Source organism: Cicer arietinum, chromosome 3 (genome assembly GCF_000331145.2).
Source record: "Cicer arietinum cultivar CDC Frontier isolate Library 1 chromosome 3, Cicar.CDCFrontier_v2.0, whole genome shotgun sequence".
Classification (NCBI taxonomy): domain Eukaryota; kingdom Viridiplantae; phylum Streptophyta; class Magnoliopsida; order Fabales; family Fabaceae; genus Cicer; species Cicer arietinum.
The window spans coordinates 69,070,782-69,086,669 of record NC_021162.2 but is presented as its reverse complement, the minus strand read 5'-3'; the positions used below and the strand labels follow the sequence as shown (position 1 = coordinate 69,086,669).

The window sequence follows — 15,888 nt, the reverse complement described above, 5'->3', positions numbered from 1 at the left end:
CTCACACACACATATATATATATATATATATATATATATATATATATATATATGAGATGATGTGTTATAATAAAAAATGAGATAAATAAATCTAAGTCGTTTATCAAATAATAAAAAATATTAAAATAAAAAGTCGTCTTATTTTTTAAGTAGTCATAAAATATTTAAATGACTTTCAATTACGACTATCAATATATACTTATATGATTAATATTTAATCATCTTATAATAATATATCGTCTAACTTGATATATATATATATATATTGAAAAAATAAGAAGGTTGAAATAGCTTTAGGGCAATATAAGATCATTGTTTTCTTTTTACAGTAAGGCAATAAGACAATCGTTGAAAAGTACCTAAAGAAGGGGACTCCATTTACTAGAATTTCAAAGAAAGGATTGAGAAGTTGAGGGGAAGATAAGGAAGCATGTCTTCAATTTGATATCATGTTGTTGGCCATCAATTGTCACCACCATAAAGTGTACTCATAGCCCAATTGGATTCTTCTCATTTCCCCTCCTTTTTCTCCTCTTTGCATTTGTCCTAATGGATGTTGTTAATGTTAAATACAAAGCTCCAATTAGCTCTAATCCTCCATGGAGTTATCTTTGGGACTTTTCCCACATTACTTTTCAAAGTCAAGTTTTTTTCTTTTCTTTAATATAATTTGCACCATGCTAAAATGCATCATAATCCTATCCTTAGTCTTACACTTGGATTTGGTGCACTAATTGTGTGACTTCAACTACAAATAAACAGTTTAAATTTAATTTTATTATTTAATATTATAAATCGTCTGATCTTATATTAACTATCAATATTGTCATTACCTAAAGTTTCAAACTGCTGACAATCTGGTTCCAAATGTACCCTAATGTGCATAATTGCACAAATCAATGGTTCATATTCACCCTAGTAAAACAAAGGTAACCACTATGTGTGGAAGAAAAAAAAAAAGGTAACAACAGTATACAACAATTCACACACTCTTCTTTTCCACCATTGACATTTTGTCACTCTTGTCTCTTCACTTTCTTCTCAGCATTTGCCAATACCTGAAAACTCATTCTCTCTCTTTCATTGTGAAAAGGGGTAAGCAAAACTTTTGATTCTAGCTTAAATCATCACAACTCTTCATTGTTTGCAAATTGTTTCACAATTCAGAGAAATTACAACACTACAACAAAACAACCTTAAACACTTTGACATGTCATCAGATATAAGCTAAATTTTTTAAATCTACCTTCGAGAACAAAGGTGTTTGTTTATATGTACTTTTATTTTCATGGCTATTGGCAAATTTTGTTGTTTTGTTAAGTCATGTGCTAGTGATTTTGGTTTTCCAATAGTGTGATAGTGTGTTTGGTTCTGTTTTATTAACGATTTTTGAAGCAAAGTTTGAAGCTTTTTTTGGTGGGGTTGTGGAGAATTTTGTGGTGTGAGTGATGGGTAGGGATCGTGTGCTACTACTGCAAACTGTTGGAAGAGAACCTCCATTAAAACGGCGAGCCGGGTTAAGGAGGAAACAAGCTGGAAGAGGGTCTTACAGAGGAAGTTAGGTAGCTAGGGTAAGGTGATTGATTGGTTTTTAGGTGATTGGAGGGTTTTTCTTGTTTTTTGGAGGACTAATTTGACAACCCTTTTTGTTGAGGGTGCCTTTGAGGTGTCAAAGTTTCTAACTTTTTTATAAAGGGAAGAAGAAGATGGGTAACAACTTAAATCAACTACTCAGAAGTCTTTGTTTCAATACTCATTGGAATTATGCTATCTTTTGGAAGCTCAAACATTGTGCTCCAATGTATGTTTTCTTACTACAACTTTTGTTAACCCTTTTTTTGTGCATCACATGTGTTGCATCTTTTATTTAGTTGTTGGGAAAATAAGAACATGTTAAATGAGGTGAAGTTGTAGTTTTGTATGGTTGCATTTTTTGGCCTGAAATTTGAATTGGCCTTTTTAACATGTCTGGTAGGTTTAATTGGTGTAAGTGTATACATCTTGTTTTTATTAAAATTATTCAGATCATGTAATATTTTTTGAATCCACTTTTAGTTTAAAGGAGTAAAGATTTTTCTTTATATTCTTCCTTGTGTTTTTTCCTTCCATGTTTGGTGATTTTTCATGTCTGTCTAGAATCCATACAATTCAATATTTTGAGGAGATTTTTCCATGGTTGTTGTCTATGTTGGTTTATGGAAAACTAGTGTATCATCTTGTGTAATGAATTATTGAACTGTATTTTCAGTATGTTCAAATTGCTTTGTGTTATTTACATTTAAATTGGACAAGGGTAGAGTTTGTTGTTGTTGTCCTTATTTTGTTTAAGTGTAGTTAGCAAGTAAACATATTACTGTTTTAATAGTATGATTTTGCACTTTTTGGTGATTTTTCTTTTCCGATTACTAATGCTATTAGAACAAAGAGCTATGCATTAACTTAAATTCTCGGGACTTGGTACTTTGTTTTGCAGGATCTTGACTTATGAGGACGCTTACTATGACAGTTTGGATTGTTTTGACTCTTCAGAAAATAAGTACTGTCAGAAGACCTTGGAACAGATTGAAGGTGGGAAATCTTCACCCGACGCTCTGGGATTAGCTGTGGCAAAGATGTCTTATCATGCATATTCATTAGGTGAAGGGTATGTATGATTAAACAAATGTAACATTTTTTTACTTAAGATTTGATTTTCTTTTACGTATAGGTCTTGTCCTAAGAACCTTTTTTACAGTATTGTTGGACAGGTAGCTGTTTCTGGAAAACATCGGTGGATTTGTGGAGATAATCAAGTTACAAGTTCTGGCTTGTCTATTGATGTGAGAATTTTTGTTATTAACTATTTTCCGCTCTCAGCCTTCGAAAATTTGAAGCTCTCTAATTGGTATTGAAGAAGTATAATATTCTCATTATTTTCCTCTTTTGGTTTGATTTTCAGTTTGCTGATGGGTGGCAATCTCAGTTTTCTGCTGGAATTAGGGTAAGATAACTGATTTATTAGAATTGGAAGAATGAACTTTCCATGTCTACCGACAAATTAGAATAGTCCCACAATACCGATAGTAATACTAAGGATAATGGACGGTTTAATGTTGATGGTATATTTGGAAAACTATGGTTCATGTGATAATAGAATTTAATAAGACATTTTATCAAGCCATTAAAGGACTTTGGCTCATTCTTCTTTCACTGGTTGCAACCAAACTTCATTGAAACTGTATAGTGCTGCATTGCATTTTAGTGTACTTTATGTGAGAAACCTCAAGATTCTCTGATAGTAAATAATTTTGCTGTCTGCCTCACTATACTTTGGCTATATTTAAGTTTTTCATTGACAAAGCTTTTACTTTTCCTTGCAGACAATTGTTGTCGTGCCTGTAGTCCCACTAGGCGTTGTTCATCTCGGATCTCTAATAAAAGTAAGATGAGTACTTTTTGTGTTCACTTCCTTTGCTTGAGCGCTGTATTATCTCTTCATGATGCTGTTCATCACAGACCTTGTACATATGATTTTAAATTTCTGTGTTCTTTTGCATGAATGTATCATGACCATTCAGATTTCATGACTTGCTTTGATTATGTTTCTATCTTTTTTCTATGATAGCTGGCTGTTGATTTAGTTATTTGTTAAATACTGCTATAATCCTAATTATATGTGCTAAATAAACATGTACATGTAATATAGTGAAACAGAAAGATAAACGAGTGATGCTGTTATCAATACATTTCTAGTTATGTCATTTGAGAACTTCGGAATAATGTAATATGTCAGCTACGAGTACACTAAATTTTAATTTACTAAACTAGCTACAAAAGCCAGAGAATTTGGCATGAAATCAAATATAACTGCATTTGCTAATACTGAACTTATGGATAATATCGTCATCATAGATATCATAGAAGTAGCTAATTAGTTTTGATTAGGGAATTGTGCCTATATGCTTCTTTTTAAATTATGAGTTTAAAATTGCAAGTATTTAGTTAGAAAATCCATTAAGGTCATGCTCTTAATCTCCTTGTTATAATTAGTTGAATTTTATTCTCTTGTCATGGGCTGTTCTATGATTTTGATGGATTGTAGGATATTTCCTGTATAAAAACTTACATAGAAGTTCGTTTAGTATGCAAACATCTGATAATTTGCATTGCTTTTGCAACCCATTTCTGCAGGTGAATGAAGATATAGAGGTTGTTAATCATATAAGAAATATTTTCTTGACTACTCAAAATTACTCAATAGACCATATTCCTAGCCAAATACAAAGTAGTTTGAAGATCCCTTTGTCTCAAGTAAGCTTCTTTATGCACCTCTCCTCTGTATACCTATGTCTGCATGCTGCATGAATGTGCAATTGTGACGGGATGTGAATGTTACACAAATCCCTTTGTTTCAGGTAAGAGATTTGTGTAACATTCACATCGCCATTGTTGCACATGCACTAACATAGGAAGCAATTAGAGCTATGTCTAAGATGTGTTGAGCATTATCATGAGGTTTATATTTTGTATATTATTTCAGTCGGATGTCTTGGAGGAAAAATTGTCTTCAGATATTACGCCTGCGTGCTTACAAAATACAGCAAGAACCATGAGGAATAAAACTGTGGATGTTTTGATGCCCCTTCAATGTTCTGCAAGGAACAACAACACAACTCATTCTGCTTATTGGGAAATCGGAGATAATATAGTCAAGCATGAAGGACCCAAACTCTGTAGTGACATGAGTTCCATTTTGCTTCAGTCAATGTCCTGTATGATTAATGTGGAGCATCAGAAGTTTGGAGCTATAAAACCTCTAAGTGGGAGGGAGTGTGAATCGGAACAAAATCTCGCTTCATTTTCGAACAATTTAGCTAAAAATAATGTCGGCGTTAATGATTTAATACACCAATCAGAAAAGGCCAAAGTTGATTCTGCATGCTTTCCTTCAGTTTTTCTTGATGCAGATGTTTGTGAAAGTGATCAGTTGCATTATGTGGATACCTACCAAAAAGCGATGTTGAATATTGCTAGACCTTTAGATGAGAACTCCCATAGACATACCAAAAATTTGGAGTTTCGAACTGAACCATGTGACACCGATGCCTCCTATACACTGTTGAAGTTTCCTGCTGGATATGAACTCCATGAAGCGCTTGGACCGGCTTCTTTAAAAGGGAGTAAATATTTCGATTGCCTGGCACAAGTTAACCAAGATATGGAAATTGTGGATATGCCGGACGAGATTAACACTACTCAATTGACTTCTGAATTCCCTCCAGAGCATCTTTTGGAAGCAATGGTGGCCAATATTTGCCACAGTAATAATGATGTTAATTATAGTAAATTATCATTTTGTAGATCAATGCAATCTGCAATGAGTTCTGGAAAAACGCCTGAAGCTTCTATTCACAATGTGCATACTATAAATGTAGAAGGCTATTCAAATTCAATGGATCATCCTTCTCTTGTCAGAGAGGAAAAATATCATTGTTTGAGTTCGTCATCAGGGATAAGTGGCATGATTTCATCTAAAGGTGTTACTTCTAAGTATCATAGTGCTTGTAGCGAACAACTTGAAAGGTCTTCTGAACCATCTAAGAACAGCAAGAAGAGGGCTAGGCCCGGGGAAAGTTGCAGACCTCGGCCAAGAGACAGGCAATTGATTCAGGATCGAATTAAAGAGCTGAGAGAGCTGGTGCCAAGTGGAGCAAAGGTATATCTTGATTTTTCGTACCTGTTTTTGCCTTGAGTTACAGTCGTGGTTCTGGTTCATGTGGCTAAACGTTTTTTTGTAACTTCAACAGTGCAGTATTGATTCGCTACTGGAGCGCACGATAAAGCACATGCTATTTTTGCAAGGCATAACTATGCATGCGGACAAGTTAACTAAATTTTCTGATACTAAATCAAAGGTAAGTTTAAGGTAATATTTTTCTTAAACATGTTCCTTTAAGACACACTTCATGTTGACCATAAGATTATATTTATATAGTTGTCCTTAGGAATCTAGCATACAAACTTTTGAATGCTAATGACCTTATTCAGCAACTATGTTGATTTTCTCCCTTCTTTAATTAACACTACTGCAATTTTGCAGTTGCATCATATGGAAACAGACATTGTTGGATCCTCTAGTTGCGAGCAGGGTTCAAGTTGGGCAGTGGAGGTAGGGGGTGATCTAAAAGTTCATTCAATATTAGTGGAGAATCTTAGCAAGAAAGGACACTTGCTTATTGAGGTATGTATAAGTATGACTTGAAAAATACAATTTTATTTATTAAATAAAAATGATTGGTTAAAATTATAACACAAGTACAAAAAGAAAAACTACTCATAATATATTACACATTTCCTATTCTACTTTGGATTTTTTGTTGTTGTAGATGCTATGTGAGGAGTGCAGCCATTTTCTCGAAATAGCAGAAGCAATAAAAAGCTTGGGCCTTAAAATTTTGAAGGGTGCAACAAAAGTGCGCGACGAGAAGATATGGATATGCTTTATTGTTGAGGTAAGATAATATTACTAAACAAGATTTATTTTTTCTAGAGTCAAAAGCTAGCCAACCAAATCTATACGAATAAGGTTTAGTTGTTGTTGTTGTAGAGTCAAATGTACTTATTACACAGTTTTCTTATTTGTGGACTTGAGAACTGTCATAAAATTAAGGGAATTCTATGAAGCACGAACGTAAACACAAACATCAGATACAACACTGACATGGACAAAATAGTAATATCAAGTGATTGTTGTTGATGTAATCATATTGCGTTTCAGGGTGAGAACAACCGAAATGTACACAGTTTGGACGTTTTGTGGCCGCTTGTTCAGATATTGCAATCCAAGCGCTGTGCATCAACAATAACTGATTGATTCTTGGAAATTTTGTGGACCTTCATTGGTCACCGTAGCCCATTCTTGATATCTGAGATAATGCTCAGAATCTCCTACACTTGTAGTGTTCAATACTCCATTTGTTGTTTTTCTTAAGTTCTGATTGGAATTTGATTTGATTGTATGTTTGGGTTTGACATTGAAGATAATGCTACAATACAATGCGTTGATTGCTTCTTAGAAAGGTTGTCAAAGCTTTAAGCAAACTAGTTTTTTTTATGAGAAATTCGATTCGTTTAAGCAAACTCGTTTTTTTATGTGAAATCAACTCATAAACTTGATTGGTAGACTCATACAAATCAAATTTACCTCATTAACCGGTATGAATCAAGTTAACCAGCATAGGTTGCTGATGCTCATTGGATGATGGAACATGTAGATCTTGTGGGTATTATTAATGTGAAATCAAATTTAGTTTCTATAAATTCAAGAAGTTATTTTCAAATCACTAGCAACTTTTGAAACTATATTAATGAATCTATTCAATAATAACTTTTAATGTGATGATTTGATCAATGAAACTCAACACTTATAATGAAATTATTAATCAAAACAACTAAGTTATTTTTGGTGTAACACTATTTGATCAATGAAACTCAACACTTATAATGAAATTATTAATCAAAACAACTAATTTATTTTTGGTGTAACATTATCAATCTTCAAATGATGAAATTTTGCATAATTGGAAAAATATTTTCAACTTTTTTTTGACCAAGTATTTTCTACCTTACTAGTGATATATACTTTGTACTATGTAGTATTAGGTAACGACAAACTTTTCAGAGCATTCCCTTAAAAATTTGCATTTAGTGCAAAAAACAGTACTTGCACAGCAACAAAGGGTGTCGGTATACATTTAGAAAGAAAAAAAAGGGATGGCTACGTACACAGCATCTGTATCTATTGACTGCCATACATACAAACGGTTAAGCCAAAAGTTTATTGGAAGTCCTAATCTTGAATTTGACACATCAATGGAGAACACGACACACATGTAACTCATTATTTCATCAATCAATCGCCATAAATAATAGAGACATACTGTACTATCAAATCTCAACTTAAAATCCGCCAATGATGGTCTCTAGACACAATCCGAGCGGAAATATATCTCATATATGAATCGATAAATATATAGACAGACACTAAACAAGATTCATTGCCGTATTAAAATATGCAGTGCCCCCATATTTACCACCTTAACACGTCAGGTGAAAAACTCGCATAAGATTATCCATTACCAATCCAAGTAGAAGACCAACGAGATCAAATTGGTGAACACAAATGTATAGAGAAATTTAATGTAGTAAAAACATCAACGGCCACCCTTTCAGGACCTTTAAAATCAAGTTTGCTAGACAGATCACAAAATGAAAATAGCACTCTTAAGTTTGAGCAAACAGGTTCTAGTCGTTTTAACCCTTTTGGGTGTTTAGCAATTGAAAAATAGTTACTAATGTTAAGCAAAAGAACAATACATATGCATACATAAATTATGTGTAATCCACGTGAGACTGATGCTACACCTACAAAACTCGTTGGTGGGGAGAATTGTGCTGAGCCAGACAAACAATCAAGCCAGATCCTGGGTAGTTAGGAATAGGAATACTGATCAACCAGGGAAACTTCTTGCAAAATGAGTATTCTTCAAATTACGGCTACTAGTAGGTTTTGGTTTTGGGAACCTTCTTCCTGGGTTGCCTTTTAGGAATGGAGTTTTTCATCCCAATAAAAAACAATAAAGCCCCAAAGAGAGCCATGTTCTGCAAGGAGTAACACTGTAGCATTTAATAAACAATTGCAGCAATACATGAAAATAAATTTAAGAAAATACTATAGTACGCCTGCTGCTTTGACCTGTGTAAATTTGATGAAAAGTTGAATATATTCCTTGTCCTCACTATCATAATTATAGAAATCGTACAATATTGGAGTGGTAATCAGCTGGTGCAAAAGCTACAAGGAGAAAAGAGCCATATTAATCAGAGCATTAGAGATGAAAATAAATTCAATTGCATGGAGAGAAATCAAACTACATACCAAAAGTACAGCTCCGAACGAACTGCCCAATATGAACAGAATTCCTCCAATGCCCTTGAGAGCAATAGCTCCGGCAACTAAAAATTTTGTCTGCTCAAGACATAATAAATTTTATTAAACAAACATTCTAGACACAAAGCAAAGTAATCTGCATGCAAATAGGAGTACCTGATCGAAAGCAGGTACATGTTGATAAAAGGATGCACTATATGCATAACAGATAAAATGATGAAAGAAAATTCAATTATTTTACATTGTGATGTTTCATAACTTCCCTAGCCTCCACCCATTTCATTTTTCAAAAGTCGTAAGATTTTCTTAAAATTCCTGTTAAATTTTTCATATTTCATATCTAACATTAACCCTATCATACTGCATGCTGCGAACCCATAATTAAGTAGGGGCAAACAGTCACGCAAATTAAATATAAGTCTCATGGCCAAAATAAAGCATGTACAAGTGAATAATTTTTTATAGAGTATGGGTTAATACTTTGTCCAGGCTGCATGATAGTTTTTTTTTCAATGAACAATGTTGGTATAGTTAGAATTATGTTGGGAATGGTAATTGAACCCTCTCTCTCCTTATCACTTCACTCCTTCATCTACAATTAATCAGACTTCAGCCAGCTCTATACTTGATAACAGAAAAATGCATGATCATTACTAAATTCAAAGGCACTCTTAAAGTCCATGTTAGATGTCATGCTAATTTAACCATCTTGTTCTAGTTCACTTGTTTCTACCCACGAAATTTCCTTTTCCTTGTGTTTCAAATTTCAATCATGTTTTCTTGAGATAATTGATACTGAGAGAAAGAGAATGAGAGACTAACATCAATTTCTGGAAGTTGTAAGCCATCTTGAGAATCTACTTTCTGTATAAAGGCATCAAACTTTGGTCTAATTGCTTTTGCTGCAGGTCCCCCATCAACTCCATATGCATTAAACCTGTGAGAGGGAGGAAAAACAGAGAAAGGTCATCAAGAGAAAGAGACTATATTAACAAATGAGTGTATCCAGAATTAAAATGTCAAATGAAAAAAGTTACAGTTCCAATCAAATGTGCACAGTGACCACTATCAATAACCCAGAACTTTCTCCAGAAGTATATGGAATAATCCCCAAAACCAAAACCATGTACTTATTAAATACAAGGAGTCAAACTTAATTATAAATTAAACAAAGCAGAATATAGAAAAGAAAGGGGCACAATATTCACATTTTTCCACATCAATCAGAAATCACAGTCTACTAGCAAAGGCAATCATAAATTCAGTGTAGAATAGAGATCACAGATTCACATATATTTCTCCCTCAATATATCCGTTCATCTCGAAAGACATATACAATTTCACTTTTAGAACCATAACTTGATACAAGGTAAACCTCATCAGGGTAACCCAACACTCTACAAGAAAATATTAGGGTCGGAGGTTAACTAATAAAGACCAATTGTTAACAGAATTTAGACATATACCCACCCAAGAAATAATCATTTTCAGGATTTACAATCAAGACCAGTTTAATGAACTTACACACCAATAAAATGGTGCAAAATTCAGGGATGACATTGAGTCGTCGTTAATAAGATAAACTCCAGTTTGGATTAGCTTCCAGCTTATATAAGATTTTAAACTAAATATTGAGTTTCTACCTTACAAAGAAATCTTTATAAGCTGATGTATTTAAATGAGAGAAGCTAGTAGTTAGAATACTCATAATTATTATGAGATTGTGTCAACTTTTTATTTTCTACGAGTGGTTGTGATTTTTTATCCAAACTAGCTCTAAGATTGACATTTTTCCCAGCTAAGTTTGCAGTTTCACAATAAAACATCAAGAACTAAACAGATAAATACCCTCCATAGTATATCACAGCTCTTAAGTTATATAATGAATACATTAAAATGAAACAGATCCAAAAAAACATCTGCTTTACATAGATCTGCTAAATCATTTTGCTCAGAAAAGAGGTTCAAGCCTTGAGCGCAACAGATCCAAGCAAATCAACCAATTCGGTAGAAAAAATCACCAAAAAACTATAGAATTTTCCGCAATAATAAAAAAATAAAAAAATCAACATGCATAGTTTTTTTTTTATATCAGCGTAGAAAATGAACTTACTCTTGGTAAGCGGAGAGGATGAAGATGGAGGCGAAGAGGACTCTTCCGAGAAAAGAAGCGAAAGCCATTACTGAAAGAGAATTTAGGGTTGAGTGAAATTTGGTGTTGTCTTTGTTTTTCCCGGTCAGAGGCAGAGACAAGACCAAACAGAAAGAGAAAAGAGAAAAGAGGGAGCGGCAGTGAAAATTGAAATCCAGAGAGCGTACATTCTAAAGGGTGATATAGTCTTTTCAATTTCAACAGTACGGTGGGTAAACTCAGCCACCCAACTACTTTTTGGCTCTAATGGGCTGCTTTTAATGAGCCTGGACCAACTGCCAACGTTAGGATTTAAGAACCCACTTTCCACACCTCCCTTTTTTATGCTAAATGGATTTTTCTAGGGTTGCAAATCGATACATTGGATTCAAATTTATTTGAGTTAAATATTTATGATACATGGATCAAAATAGTCCTTACAATAGTCATATTCATTCAATTTGAAAAATTCTTTCATTTGTTATTGGGATGTAAATTATTGAGTTCAACCAAATCAATATGGTTTATATTGTGTTAATTCGGCCCATTTCATTATTTTCTTTTGTTGGTTTATTCAATTATTTATTCGATGAAATATGAATGAGTGCACATATATTCAGCGGCGGAGTTTGGTTGACTATTTTGAAGCTGTTTAAATTATCATGCAAATTTTTTAATAATATTTTTTTTCTTTCAAAAATTAAATGGAGGATGTTGGAACTGGGCCAATCTGAGGCCCAATGCGCTAGTTCAGTTCCACCTAATATTTTTATTTGAGTTATAATTGAGTTTGGTCGAAACACACGATTATCGTCGGCTTCCTTTTTTACACCCTTGGTTATGCTAAAATACGGGCTAATGAATCAATCCATTTTGATAGATCTTCTCCCTATGAAATATTGAATAATAATTGGTGGGTACCTATTTGACACCTCTAATAAAATATTTAACGTATAAAAATAATTTTATTTATTTTTTAAAATTTGTTTTTTAAAATTATTTATTAATAAATTAATAATATTATGGTGGTAGAAGGCGGTCGACCACCGTGGAATCGTTGGAACTCCGCCGACCACCATCAATATTGGGGGTGTCAAATGAGTGTACTTCATATATGGTTGTAAACTTATCACTATTCTTTAAGTAATAGGATAAATCACATTTTTGATATATGAAACTATAGTACACTTTCATCTTAGTCTCTATCTTAACAAAAAAAACTTAAATTAGCCTTTAAATCATTAAAATGCATGTGAGATTAATTGTTCATGTTATAACGAACACGAAGTATTTTGACACTTTTTAATGATTTTATGACTAATTTAAATTTTTTACCGATCATAAATCAAAACGACAATATTTTATATTTTTAAAGATTAAAACGATGATTTACTCCTTAAAGATTTATCAATGTACTCTCTAGTCGCTTTAGGAAAATCTAATTAATTTTTCAATAAAATATTTTTATATTTTTTATTATAACATTTAATTAAAATAGTCATTATATATCACTCTCGAGTCATTATATTTCACTTGCATTTATAATAATGAAAAACACACTGATAATTAATAAGAATATTTTGTTAAAATATTATTCTTTTTTATTCATTTATAGTCTTTTCGTAGAGGATGGGAATTTAATAATTTATATATTTTGATTTTTGAATTACTTACATTTTTGTGTTTATTTAAATTTAGAAACAAGTAAATTGCATGGAGTGAGCAATCTTCATTTTAGCGTTGAGTCTTTATGAGGATGCAACCCTCAACTGACAAAATGGCAATAGCCAATGTTAAATATTATTATTGCTAATAAACCTTTTGAAATTGAAATGACATCCAAGCTAGCTCCCATTGCTCATGCAAATTTATTTGAATTAATATATACTCAAACAATCCCTATATCATGACTCGGTTTTGAACAACTGCTCCCTGTTCAAACTACATATTTCATTTTAAAATATGAAATTCACTTGTCAATAAATTAGTGTATGTGTTTAATATTGTGGTACTGAAATTAGTTGTATCGCGTGTATATATTAAGAATAATATAGTTTTTCCTTTCAAAAGAATTATATATAGCTTTTCTGCATATGTGTCTCAATCTCAATTCGCATCCGTTTGATTGATATTAGATTTTTTCATCGTTATAATATTTTTGAGATAACATTAGTATAAAAGAATATATTATATAAGTAATTGATATATAGTGCTAAACAAGAAGTAAGGCGCATAGTTAAGAGGAATTATATCCTAATTTCATAATCCTATATAGATATACACGTGCAGGGGCCCAGGTTTATGTTGACTGGTCTTGCCTAAGACAATTGTCAGCATTATCTTTCTGATGCAGAGTGCTGCAAACAGAAAACAAATTAGTTTTCAAGAATTTAGGCTTAGGTTGCATGATTGAATTATGTGGTGTATTATTCCTCTCAGACCTAAGCTTCTGCTATATGGACCTTTGATAAATCATGCTTGTACATGTAAAAATCAGATAGCTGAATATTATTATGTATTGTTCGTACGTGAATTATTTTCAAATGAAGCTGAAATTATTTTATTTAGGAAAAACAGAACTGTAATTGGATGCTTCTTTTCTATTTTAATTAGTGTTGAACAATTTGTGCTTGACGCTTATTTCGTCGTTTTGCGATTACTCTGCTTCCACAACTCTCATCTGATTATTTTTTTACGATAATTAAACTATATACGGCCAGCATTAGATTGTTTCTTTATTCTCATAAATTTGTGTTGGTTTAAGTATTACTAGTAATGAGTTAAATATTTCATATATATATATATATATATATATATATATATTTAAAATATATGTTTATTTTATCTTACGAAATACTTTTTAAATGAATAATATTTTATATATATATATATATATATATATATATATATATATATATATATATATATATACTCATTATTTTAAGATTTTCAATTAACATGTATTGCTAAAATTTCGTATTAAATCTAAAGGAAAAAAATTCTTATTAAAATTCTAAAACGTTTGTTCCAAACATAAGAAAACACTAGACATATAATTTAGTAAAGCAAAAAACCTTACCAAATCTATCACAGGTTGAAAACAAAATACTAAAGAATAGTGTCAATAGAATTGTGAAAAAAATTCGGTTATGAGACTCAAATCTATAATCAGATTTAAATTTATTTTAAATATCTAGTCAAAATAATATGATTATAATTCAACTCATTTATTAATTTGTTGAATATTTATTCATATTTTATTTTTAGATTTGAATTTTATTCGGTTATTATCTACACATATTTTATTTTTGGATTTGAACCTTAAATTGTTTTTTTTAATCCTAATTCCTTTTTTTAAATTGTAATTTACATACAATTCAAATTGAATTAGAAAGATGCTTCGTTTCTCTCATTAACAAAGCAAAAAAAAAATTACTACTTCTTCTCTAATTTCGACGACAACAACAAGGTAGTCATTTTTGAATCTCAACTTCATTCTTCCATTTATCTATTTCTTTTTTACATTTCAATCAGCTTCTAACTTAATAGTACTTCACTTTTTTTTCTCTCCATTTCTACAAATATCAAACCTTGTATCATTCCTTTTGTAACACGAGTTTTTAGAAGAAATTTCACAATTTTCATAACATTGACAAACTCTTATCTTTTCACAACAAAAAACCTGTTTCTAAAATATATATATATATATATATATATATATATATATATATATATATTATAAAATAAAGTTCATACCTTCAATTTTAAAATAATACATAAAAACATAACTTATTTTTAACTACTTCATTTTATACAAATTAGTCTTTTTGTTCATCTTAAATTTTTTCTTTTTGTTTTCCTTTTGACATCTTATATAAGTTTAACTATTTTTTCCTTTCATGTTTATATAAATGTTATATATTATATTTTGTCAATATTTCACCCTATTGTAAATCATTTATTGATTTCTCATATTTTTTTGTCTTCCATTTTATCTAATGATTAATGTCAAATTTGAAGAGTGTTACTCGTTTTGGTGTAATACGGTGTATAAATTATAATTTACATACATTCATTATTGATTAGATTATATGGTGATGATTTGTTAAAGGTAATGAAAAGATAAATATGTTTAAGTTTGCTCGTAATTTTGTCATCATAGTTTCATAATATATCAAATTCTTAAAATTAACAAGTTATATCAAATTTTCCGTATATAATGTCAAGTTTTCAAATTAATTAAAAGTTCGCAAATCAATTAAAAAATAATCAGATTTTAATTGATTTTGAGAAAAAGTTGGTTTTAAAATTGAATTTGTCGAAAGCATAATCAAAAACCCATTATTTAACCATAACTGATTTTATAGCCGATTTTAAACAAACAAAAAATAAATTTAATTATAATTCTTAATCCATATAAAGGATTGAAAATACATATAGTTTGGTTTTTAACCTACCATGCATAGCCCTAAGTGTCACTTGTGTGAAGAAAATTGGCATTAAATAAATGTGTAAAATTCATGCTAATTTCTCAAATTACAACTATATATTGAGACATTACACTACATAATTTATTCTTTTGTCTTTAGTTTAACTTGTGTCACTGTGGACAAAATTGCACACGTAGAAGCAGAGTATTAGAATATTGTTAATTAAATCTCCTCTTTATAAATGGATGCAATTTATTTTATTAATATCCTGACCTGTTTTACTTCTCCTTTGTTTAGGGATGTTGTTTATTTCCATTATAAATAACTAATTAATTATTATCACTCACTTTTTGTAAATTATATGTACACGAACAAGTTTTAGGAAATGACTTAATATT

The 15,888-nt window shown here is 31.1% G+C and overlaps 2 protein-coding genes across 3 annotated transcripts; one reads left to right on the top strand and one right to left on the bottom strand.

The window, feature by feature from the left end:
- Nucleotides 1-444: 444 nt before the first annotated feature.
- On the top strand, nt 445-7,119 carry LOC101511958 (transcription factor EMB1444-like). 2 transcript variants are annotated; one of them, XM_004493710.4, is made up of 11 exons: nt 445-1,801; nt 2,474-2,644; nt 2,735-2,819; nt 2,939-2,980; nt 3,360-3,419; nt 4,171-4,290; nt 4,520-5,695; nt 5,787-5,894; nt 6,080-6,220; nt 6,366-6,491; nt 6,758-7,119. In XM_004493710.4, exons 1-11 carry the CDS (start codon nt 1,707-1,709, stop codon nt 6,851-6,853), a joined length of 2,220 nt encoding a protein of 739 aa, XP_004493767.1. In that variant the 5' UTR covers nt 445-1,706; the 3' UTR covers nt 6,854-7,119. The 2 variants fall into 2 exon arrangements, with proteins under 2 accessions (XP_004493767.1, XP_012569388.1); XM_012713934.3 differs by having other exon boundaries at nt 450-1,095.
- A 1,029-nt stretch (nt 7,120-8,148) lies between these two features.
- LOC101511306 (uncharacterized) lies at nt 8,149-11,245 on the bottom strand. Its single transcript, XM_004493708.4, has 5 exons — nt 11,043-11,245; nt 9,752-9,866; nt 8,918-9,007; nt 8,735-8,833; nt 8,149-8,640 (listed from the first exon to the last, which is right to left on the bottom strand). Exons 1-5 carry the CDS (start codon nt 11,108-11,110, stop codon nt 8,539-8,541), a joined length of 474 nt encoding a protein of 157 aa, XP_004493765.1. The 5' UTR covers nt 11,111-11,245; the 3' UTR covers nt 8,149-8,538.
- Between the last annotated feature and the right edge of the window lie 4,643 nt (nt 11,246-15,888).